Source organism: Manis javanica, chromosome 1, assembly GCF_040802235.1.
Source record: "Manis javanica isolate MJ-LG chromosome 1, MJ_LKY, whole genome shotgun sequence".
Lineage (NCBI taxonomy): Eukaryota > Metazoa > Chordata > Mammalia > Pholidota > Manidae > Manis > Manis javanica.
This window is the reverse complement of record NC_133156.1, coordinates 85,787,096-85,798,599: the sequence shown is the minus strand read 5'-3', so window position 1 is coordinate 85,798,599 and position 11,504 is coordinate 85,787,096. Positions and strand designations below refer to the sequence as shown.

The following is an 11,504-nucleotide window of genomic DNA, read 5'->3' as shown; positions in this document are numbered from 1 at the left end:
TTGCAATTCATCATCATTATTAACATATTTCTACGTGGGCATATGAATGGTGCTATGGGCATATGAATGGTAAATACGGAGGAGTGTGGTTCCTGCATTTGAGGACATTAAACTAAAATTAAATTAGAGGCAGCCACCATATGCAATGCTTAATCATGTGATACGGTGACCGTTTCCTGATGCCACTATACCTTATTTCCACAGCATTAGTGTTTTCAAATGACTCAGTCAACTCCTGCCAGGATATGCAAAAACAACTACAATAGGAACCTTTTCCAGAAATGTTTTCCTATTTCTACTATGAAATGTATCTAATAGAAATAACTCTTTGAGTAAGTGCCACCTGCCTACTGTGGAAAACACTTTATTGGTGGCAATGTTGAAACATCCAATATGAAATATAGCCACTTACTGCAACAGACTCAAGGAGTCCTATTTTCCTCTTCAAAATCAACTGAAAAATTGTGACTTACACTATGCATTCTTTCTTTGTAAAGACAAATGATAATGCATTCTGTTTCAGGGTATTTTAGATATTTCTCAACTAGCAAAGTGGTTTAATCTTCCATTTTACCTGCTCAGGGAAAAGGGTCCTTTTGCATCTCAAAGGCTCGAGGCAATAGTTTTCACAAATAAATAACACACTAACTGTTAACATTGTTTTAAATTAGTCTTTGGGAAAAAAGAAAGCATTGCTTTTCTGCCAGTAAAAATTAATGTTTCTTGACCAACATTTTTTGCATAAAATCATGTTCAAAGGTGGAGTGTTAGACGTTTTTAAATTTTCGGTTCTATAGAATATTTTTGATTCATGAAGTTACTCTTAATAGATTTTTAAAAACAGATTTCAACAGGGTCAGACTTTCCTCCTTGAAATTCTGAAGGTTTCCATTATTTTTACATCTTGAGTCAGTAATTTAAAAGCCTCCTGGTTGAAACCTTTTTGTTGAATAATTATTCTGTTATCACAGTGAATTTTTACCTTATACAGATAATGACATGATTATTGGCCTTATTAAAGTATGTATATGCGTAGTTGCTTTTATTTAGTAATAATAGCATACTTGTGTATACTTGTTCGTATACAAAAATAAGGCAAGCAATGGCTAATTCTGATCCCCAGTTGAACCACTGAAACCCCACTGAATCAATAAAATTCAGTTAAATAGGAGTGTGTATGAATACATAAACACATACAAAAGTCAATACCGAGAACAGTCAGAGATCCACTGAAGCTCAACTAAGGAGTCAACATTTAATATTTTAAGTTTTTGCCTAAAATTTTTGAATCTTAAAAAAAAAATCTAAAAAAATGAGAAGTACACAGATTTAATATTTTACTAATGACTTCCAGAAAGGCAGAAACAAAGTTTATGAAGAAGCCAAAACCAGAAGTTACATGGATAAATAGATCATTAATGTTTGTGTTATTGCTTAGTATTGACTGGATCTCTTCATTATACTCCTGAGAATCATGTACATAAAATACAGTAGAAATAATAGCAATAACATCTGATTAACAATGAGCAGATCAATCCTGGAACACAAGACTTCAAATATGCATGGGGCAAAAAAATGACTGGATTATTAGTATTTCAATAAAATTTCCACTGCTGAAAGGAGTAGGAGAAACACACACATTTTAATAAGTTTAGAGAAACCAATTTAGCTGATATCAAGGTATATTTGCAGGCTATTGGAATAGCTGTTTTTTTTTTTTCAGTATTTGCTAAATCATCTGATACAAAGAAATAGTAAACCAAGCATGTACTTAAGAAGAGTGGGCATTCAGTTTTAAACACTTTGTGTATTCTTACAAATGTGTTTAATTACAACTGCTTCAAAAGTATCCCAGATTTTCAAAAGTTTTATTTTAAGTTTGAAGACTAGACAAGGTCATACTAATTTTACAACATCCTACATGATTTAAGTATATATATATACAAAGAAAAAAAACATTGGAGTATTACACAGCTTGAAATTTTGCAAAGGTTATTTGTGTCTTCGATATTTCTGTATTTAATGACACATCAGATGCCAGCATATTATATTTCATAATTTGTTGACTTGCAAAGATACAATCATTAGTACCCTAAGTCTTCAAAATTCACACCAATCCTTATGAAGCCATTCAGAAAGAGAAAGTCAACCCTGAAATTAGAATTAGTAGTTATGATAAATGCTTTTAATAGGACATAGATAAAATGGAGATATTTAAGATTTGAATTCCATAGATTATAAAAGTAGCATATTATAGACACAATATGGTGAAGACTAGGTGGTTCTTCTGTGTGCTCTACTTACAAGATTGCACTTGTTTCAGTGTGAATTTAAATAGAGTAAGTTTGCTTCTCTTTGATGTCATTGACAAAAGTGACTCAAAAGCTACATCCTACTTCATAATAATTATCAACACTACCACATGTGGGAATCCCTTTGTTGTCGTGAATTTTGGGCATCGTGAGACAAATGGACATCCCATTGGCCATGCCATGTTGGTGAGGAGCATGTAGAGCAGAGTGAAAATGCACAAGCAAAAGAAGGCTATTTCAATGGATTTCTAAAACATAACAAATATAGTTTTAGAAAACTCCCTTGAAAATATTTTTTTAAAAACTATCAGGATAAAATTAAAAACATCGTAAAAAGCCATGAGCAATTTTGAGAAAGTAAATCATTACAAAACATTACTCACAATTTTTAGAGCATACTCTGTTAAGAAGAATTGTGCATAATCTACAAAGGAAAATGGGTAGAGATTTGGTAAGACAATGCATCTTTAAAAAAATAAGGACCACTGGTTAAACAGTGAGTACTTTTGGACCTAAGTAGTTATTTGTAAAATGACTTTAAAATTTAGCGAATTAAAAACATATAAATTCCTAATGTTAAGGTTATCTAACAAAAAGGCAACATTGAGGACATAGCAGTTTTGTTTGTGAAAGATGCTGAGAAATGACCACCATTTCAGAGACTTCAAAGCAACAATTTCATAATACAAACCTGAAGTAGAAATGTGGCCGTAGGACAAACACGTGGTCAGTCAGTCCTAATTTTGCTCTTATTAAAAATGCTTTGTGATTGACTTTCTCTTTAAATTCTTTACTATGATTGAAGACCACTCCATATATACATAAATGCTGTTAACACATGGACAGACATGACAGTAACAGTCTCGTGGCTTTTGTTATGCAGCACAAATAATAAAGGGGAAGAAAAAAACTTCGCAATGTTGCACAGGAACCCAACACTTCATACACATACCATACTTTCTTTTCCAGGACCCTTAATTTAAAACTCCAATAATCTGTGTCTAAGCCTTATAAAATAAATACTTGTAAAGCTTATAAATTAGATGTTGAGGATTTTTATGGAGGCAGTGTGAGCTTTAATTTGAGAGACATGTCAATGAAACCTCCATTATCAATAACAAATTGTTAGGATAATTGCTTATTTTTTCAGGGCCTTTGAAGTAAAATAAATAGAAATCAATTTTCATCTTGAAAATGGTTTACTACTTTGTCATTAGTAAATACTTTTCTTCTCACAAATAACTATACAGTGTGCTTTCCTGGGAAACCACTACCAGTTTGAATCTCAATAAAATGTTAGTTTCCCAGAAAATGCAGAGATGAACAAAGAAATGATGAGTATGTTTAGCCAAGCTATGCAGTGCTATGTTAATATTTGCTTAAAATATTTTTAAATAGACAAACAAAGAATTCATTATTCTATTATCTTAACATAAAGATAAAGCTGCGGAAATACTGTCAAAACAAAGATTTAAATTTCATTTTAAAGGGACATAATACAATTTTGTTGTTTATTTTGCAAAATGGTAGTATTGGGTTCTTTACAAAGGAATTATTTGGAAATTAAATAGTTATAGCTTTCTTCAAAAATAGAATTACAGATTCAATCTACTGATATTAAATATGATCAATCTACTGATATTCAATCATTTTCCATGTATATATATGTATATATATATGTAAACAAACATGATACTTCTTTTAGGCAAATAATAGAAAACGCAATTGGAAAAATATGGACTTATTCAGGCAATATACAATATAAAGCATATGGAATAGAACAAAAAGGAAGAAAGATCACAATCGCTGATTAAAATAATGAAAGTAAGAGGAAAATTAAAACAATCAGTACTGCGTGTTAGATTCCTCTTCAGAAGGCTTTTATGAACACTGACAGTGTTTGGTAGGCACAGGGAAACCATTAGGACAATGTAGAATCATTACTGAGGAAAAAAACCCTTATTGCTCACATTGCAGTATTCCTGTTGTAAGAATCAGTTGAGTATTGATTATAAAAGCTCTATCAATTTTGCTTTTGTTTGATAACTATGAGGTCTTCTCACCTTTGCTATCAAAAGAGCGCTACTGTCTTTCTCTAGTATATTTCAACCAGTGTGAGTGATTCAAAAGACAATGAGAAAAGTAATTCACAGTGAATGTTATGTGGCTTAAGAAATTGAAGTGATAAAAATCAAATTAAGTCAATGAAAAGGCAGGCTTAGACATCCTTAAAAAGACAGTTTGTCGCCTACCGTAATTTGAGCACTTTTTCATGTACACTTTCCTACAGATTTTGCACAGTTCATTCCATGGAGATACTTTTAGGAAAAGAGAGAAGAGGGGCATTGGGAGTGGGGTCGCCTCATTCCTCCTCTGTGCAGCCCAGGAGTTCTGATCGCAGCGTGATCCTTCCGTACCAGGACCAGGGGAGGATTCTGATGTGCCGGGCATAGATGGGAGGGTCGATGACATTTTTCCTGTGGGTATCATTGTCAAAATTACCCTGGAAAACCTAGGGAAAAAGAGCAAAGGGTAAAAACCATGTAACTTCCTCTTTCTTGGGAATAATTTTGATTTTCTTGTTTGAAGCTTGCTTCCCAAATGTGAGATTTGATAACTAAGTATGTTATTTTTCAAAATATACAGCAGTTTCATAATGATCATTTTTAAATTAAATTGTCAATTCATGTTTAGAGATTTAATTAAGATAAAAATCAGTTGCCTAAGGCAGGAATGTGTAGGTCTGCCTATCAGGTTTTTTTGTTTTTTGTTTTTGTCTGCCTATTGGGTTTTTTTTCTTTTTAATGCAGCAGATATTTATTTTTAGCTTATGTCCCAGGCTGATGTCAGTTAGACAGCTTGCTGAAGTGTTCTCTTCTAAGGAGCAACTCAGAGATCCAGGCTGTTTGCAAATCACAGCCATCATCTGAAATGTGTGGTCTCCACATTCACAAGGGTCAAGGGGAGAGAGAGTTAGTCTGTGCAGGATGTTTAAATGAACAGGGTATGGGAAGTGCTTACATAATTTCTGGAGATACCTCACTGACCATAACTAATTACATGACCCCAGCCCAACTGCAAAGGAGGGAAGTGCACAGGAAGGCACACATGGATATTTGGTGAGCAAAACAGTTTCTATCAGGGTGTCTTTTGCTCCCTTCTCACATGGAGAACAAAATCAACCCATCTCCAAGAGACAACCCAATCAATGCTGTTTTTGAACTAGAACTACATTTTTTGTATGTGTGTGGCTTCCCTGTCTTTCAGATCTTGGATGCATACATGGTGGCGTGATCCCTCTAACTTAGAATGTTGGCATGTTGGCATTGCATGACTGTTCTCCTCCATTCTTCTTTTGTTTCAAAGCTTTTATGAGTTTTTTATGCCCATTTTCCTCATGAGAGGCCTTTATAATAATGCTTCAACCAAACAAAATCAGAAAACTGGGATCCTGATAGGAATGATATTAAATTATAAAAATTATAAATTACTTTGAAAGAAATCCATATATTTAAATATTAAGTCTTATTTGAAGACTTCACCATTTTTTAACCTATAGATTCTGAACATTAATTATTAAAGTGATTTCTAACTATTTTATATTTACATTTTTTGTTTAAGCTCTATTAGAATGGTGAAAATGTCTTTAAAAAATCCCTTCCCTTTTAACTTTATCAGGAATCTTACAATTGGAAGAGAATTTTCTTTCTTGCTTGAGATAAAAAATCTGACTATATGGCCAAAGGGAGACCTGAAAATAAAGTTCCCCAAAGAGGAAAAAAAAAGAAACTTCATCATCACATGACACAATATTTAACCCATTTCTGAACACTCTGAAATTAAAGGGAATGTTTTAAAGATGATCTTGTCAAATAAGCTGGTTCAGTCTTACGTGATTCCAAAAGGTCTACTGGAAAGAGAAAAATAAAAATACTCTTCTTTAAAGCATTAGACGGTGTGGCACTGATTAATAGAAGCAATAGACAAGATGGGGTAGTCTTTCTGCTGGTTCCATGGGAAAGATTATGTGCCACTGGGGGCAAATGCAAAGGACCATTTCCATCTTGTGGGGGATTAATTTTTCAACCTGACACAAAATGTACCTCAAAGGCTATTTTCAAATAAATATTTGCTAAAGAAGAGAATACTGAACTGTGCCAAATCTAGAATTCATCATCCTGGCATATTTGAATCCACATTCACATAATAGAATTTTTTTTCTCAGTAAAATACTCTAGTTTGCATTGACTAAGCAGAAACTAATTCTGGATTAAAATCTGCTACTAAATAACAGGGTCTCTGTTAAGAAAATATTACATGTACAGGACGTAACATATAAACACCAAAAATCTTAACAGAAGTTGTCACTGCAATAGCAGAAAATAAGAGAATACATTCTATGGTTTCCTAACATTCTCTCTGACATTCAATGTTGGATTCATATGTTTCATCAAGGCTGTGACGTTAACTTAATACAGAATCTAAAATACAATTTCATAGCCCTGCAAGAGAACTTAATGTATATCTTTGGAATAATAGAGTTGAAATTCATTAACTTTCACTCCAAGATCTATAGCAGTCCAAAATACAGTGTTCTACCTCTTCCTGGGAAAGAAATACAGGAAGAAACAATTTTATTTTAAGTCAGTGGTCTTCAGCACAACTTTCAATAAAAAACCATCAACCCAGAGATCATTAGTTGAATTATTAATTATACTTATCTCCGTATAATGGAGAATACATTTAGAGAAACTACATCAGCTCTGAAATGGCATACAATGATGACCTTTCTGATTAAATGCATGAAAATCACAGATATTTGAATGCTCATTAAAAAATTAAATGAAGTTTCATAAAATAGGGCAATTTAAAACACAAAAATTTCCACAGAAAACAGCCACAACCTACATTGGAATCACCCAAACCATGGTCTCATGGTACTGAAAATATATTTTCATTGTCGGAGGACCCTCAGTAATGACCCAACAGAGAACACAAAGCACATGCTTTCACATTCTAGCATGACATCTTGTACTTGCTGTGTAAACGTGAGGCTTATGTGCTGCTCTGTTGTTTCCAAAACTAGGAAGATCCTGCTTAAGAAAGCTATTTCAGTGTTTTACTTGGCAAGGGAATGCAAACTCAGTGTTTTTAGTTAACTTTATAAAATGTGTAAAAATTCCAGAAAAGTGTTCTCACACACTTGAGAGACATAAGCACCTTGATGGAAATCAAGATCCAAAAAAGACTGATGGAGAACATTAGATCTCCAGACTGAAGGGAAAACATGGTACATGAGAGAGACTTTGATTAAGAAGTTTTTACAGAGTAGGCACATGTTTCAGTTTCAGGAGAAGACATAACTAATTCGTTGATGGCAAGTTTGTATTCCAATATTTATGTTTATATTAAAAATGTATTTGGTATACTCAAACATGATCTTTCATGCTTTTCCCATCATATGCGACCTCGAGAAAAAGGCACTCAAGGTACTTTGGAGAGGCTTCCGCGGTGACAACATAGAGAAGATCAGAGAAGAAAATGCAACTGCCTTCACTTGGCTGAGATCTTGGATTTTGTTTTCTAAAGTGAGCTCTCCTGTGATACTAGTTAAAATTCAAATCAGATTCTAGTGGGGATTCAAATTTCAACACAGAGACACGGTCAGATCAAATAAAACAATGAAATGTTGCTTCCAGCAACATTTTAATACTTTTTGTAAAATGAGATTGTCACTCTTTGTTAGGGACAATGGTCCTTCCAGGCTGGAGCAGATGTCGTCAATAGGAGGCTGCCAAGAAGGCCAAGTTATCCATCACACAGTCAGAGAGCTGGGGCCTATCTCAGCCTCTCTTAGCTGTCATGCACTATAACCACCTTCACAAATATGGAGCTATCCTTTGGGGATGTCTTGCACATATTGCTTATAGAAATAAAAAGTTCATAGTTCTTGAAGATGCACTTCTTTTTATTTGTCCTAAACTTAACTCCTTAAAAGTTTTAAAGAGATTCCCATTGCCCTAACCTTTTGGAATTTATGTTCTGATCCCCCAAATAATTGGTGGTTTTAATCATTTTCATGTATCTTCTCTGAGCTCTTCAAGGCTTTACTTTAGCAAGGTTTCAAGCAACCATCAGTTCATTCCTTTTGGTCAACCCCTTCTAGATTTCATTATTTCTTGTTGTATGAAGACCGGAACCATATCTGAGATTCCAGATACTGTGAAAAATACTGTGAATATATCTTTCTCCAGTTTTCTATATTGTTTGTATTTGCTTCATTAATGGTATCAAACATACTGTTGGCTTTATTCATTATATCTATATACTGGTCTGATTTCCTTCAGGGATAAAGGATACAGATAAAAATCCATTCCCGAGGGCAGCATGTGTGTGTGGGGCTATGGAGGAAGGTTGTGCAAAAGCTAAGAATTTTTTATTTAGCATATCTAATTTCAAATATTTACTCTTTTATCCAGAGTGCTTATAAAGAAGTGAGATAAGAACTATCTATTCTAGTTCTGATCCCTGAAAAACTCTGTCTATTTGCTTTCTAAATCCTGCCCATATGATGGAAGAGACTGAGACTTGGGAGAGAAGGCACAGACCTGCTAGTACCAACTTCCCTCTCTAACATTTCTGATATGGGACTTTCAGCCCATTCACGGCAATCCTCAGTGTAAGAGGGAAGGTATGAGTTTAAACACTGAAAGACTTCTTACTAGGCTGAGATATGCCTCTTTCTAAGTTCCATCTATTGATCCTAGTTCTTTATTCTCAATGAGCACAGAAGTCTGTCAAAAGAAAAACACTTTTTCACATATTTAAACAATAACACAAACCTCTCAAAATCTCAGATTCAATGCTTTAGGCTTAAGATTCACAGTTCCTTAAAAATTCCTCATGTAAGATGATTTTCAACATCATCTTGATTGCATTCCATTGGATACCCTCTGGTTTAAGTATGACTCAATTTGGCATTTATTTGGACATAGTATGCACATCTTTGTTGTGGATATAATACTTCTGTCAATATAATCTAAGATTTCAGATGATTACATGACATTCGGATCATGGTTGATAATTAATGGTCAAATAAACCAAATTTTTCCATAAGATTTCATAAGGGTTTTCCCATTCTTTTACTTGTAAAATGGACTTATAGTGGATATAGACATTATAACTATTTTAATTTTATTTAATCTTATTGAATTATGGCATTTCAAAAATAGTAATTCCTAGTTAAAATATCATCTATTTAAAAACTAGTGGAAATTTAGTGCACATTAGGACTTAAGTAAATATTTCATAAAGTAACCATTGATATATTATGTGACTATAAAATCTGATTTCTGTGGGTGACATAAAGGACTTACACTTATTAGTTTAAGGTTTAGCATCATAAAACTCATTTTTATATACTTAGAATCAACATTACTTGAATTTTTTTGGACTGTCAAAGATTTCAGAATTACAACTTGAATTAATGCTTTGAGTTAAAGTCTTATGAAAAATGTCACAGAATTAGTATGCACAAATGAAGTTAAACATAGTATTTACCCATTTGAATAGTGTTTATGAGAGACCCTTCAGTTGGTTCTTATTCTATGACTAGATTATCAGTATGTTTTAGGCTAATCTGAAATTTAATTTATGTTCTATTTTGCTTTATATTGGATCATTCCAAAAACCAAAGTTTTTCATTAAAAAATCAAATAAAAATGCTTGTGCTAAAATGTATAGAAAATTGTTTTTTAAAAAGATTCAATTAGAGATAATAATCTAGCATATTAAATTGAATAATTTAATTGATAATTAAATTGAATAATATAGCATATTAAAAAATTCGAATTGGAAGTTCTGCATGTGTGAAACTTCTGTTAGTGATGAAATATAAAATGTCTGAAATCAAGTTTGCTTATTTTAGCAACATAGACTCTAGCTATTATTCAGTGAATTTAATTTTCTAGGAAAATTTACCAGCTTCCTGAAACTGTTTCATGATTGAATGGCTGGTATATCATTCTTGATGGTTTTCTCTACAATCAATACCCCTGAACCAATGAAACTCTGTAACAGAATTAGTCTAAATATAAGAACATTCAGATAAAATAAGGAAACAAGAAACCAGTTTCCAGGTAAATTTCAATATTCTAGGAAATGTTCCTTGGAAAATAGCATGTATCAAGAATCTCTTCTAAGAAGTGTGGGCACACACACACACAGACACACACACACACAAGGCTTTTCTTGGAGACTAAAGATTGTGTTAAGAGTCTGTATTGATCATTCATCAGCAGAATAAAGAGTTGGGGGAAGAACCTTCACTATGTCACATCCCAACAATTCTGCAGCAGATGTCCTATTGGTGGAGAGGAACAGGGAACCACCATAGTGCTTTTGATCCAAAGAGCCCTGAGCAGAACTACTGGCCTCCAAACTACTGCACATAAAGTAAGGCTGTGGCCAACAGAAGCAATTCGTCAGCAGGTGAACATTTCGCAGTATTTCTCATGATGTGTTGAATCTAGTGTAGTCATAATGTTTGTAGACATGTGTCATTACAGTGAGGAATGTACAGTTCATATAGTTTTGTGTAATGTGGGTGTGCAGTAGAAGATTAATCTAACAGGAAGAGAGGTCTGACCTTTGTCTTCAGCTTCTGGGAGACAATCTCTAATCCCTTGGGAGATCCTGCATGATAAGAATGTGTTTATTTACATGTGGGTCTTTGGCCACCAGGTAGTCTGTGCCAACCATGTGCTATATGGTGGGGGCCACCACTGTCACCACACGAGGGACCTGAGAGTAGGGCCAGCCATGCAGGCAGTAAACCAGGTCTACATGACTGAGCTTCAATAAAAACTCTCAGCATCAAGGCTGAGGTGAGCTCTCTGGTTGGTAATACTGTGTGGTGTTGTCACACATCATTTCTGACAGAGGTGAACATGGTCCAGTCTCCACTGAGAGCAGCTGAAAACCCCTGCCCGGACCTCTGCTGGGCTCTGCTCGACATGCCAGTTCACTTGGCTGACTGTCATCCACATCCTTCCTCTGTCATAAACTGTAACTGTGAGTGTAATAGTTTTAAATGAGTTCTTTGAGTCTTTCTAGTCAACTGTCAAAGCTGAGGTGGTTTTGGGACCTCTGCACTTGCAATTGGCATCCGAGGTGAGGTGGATCTGGGAACTC

General features: G+C 34.1%; 1 protein-coding gene across 2 annotated transcripts in view; it reads right to left on the bottom strand.

Moving 5' to 3' along the window:
* Positions 1–1,851: 1,851 nt before the first annotated feature.
* The window catches only part of EDIL3 (EGF like repeats and discoidin domains 3), a 388,593-nt gene continuing 378,940 nt past the window's right edge, over positions 1,852–11,504 (bottom strand). For both annotated transcript variants that reach the window (XM_036998533.2, XM_036998532.2), the window contains one exon: positions 1,852–4,824. In XM_036998533.2, coding sequence (XP_036854428.2) covers positions 4,675–4,824 — 150 coding nt within the window. In that variant the 3' untranslated portion in view covers positions 1,852–4,674. The remainder of the gene's footprint in view (positions 4,825–11,504) is intronic.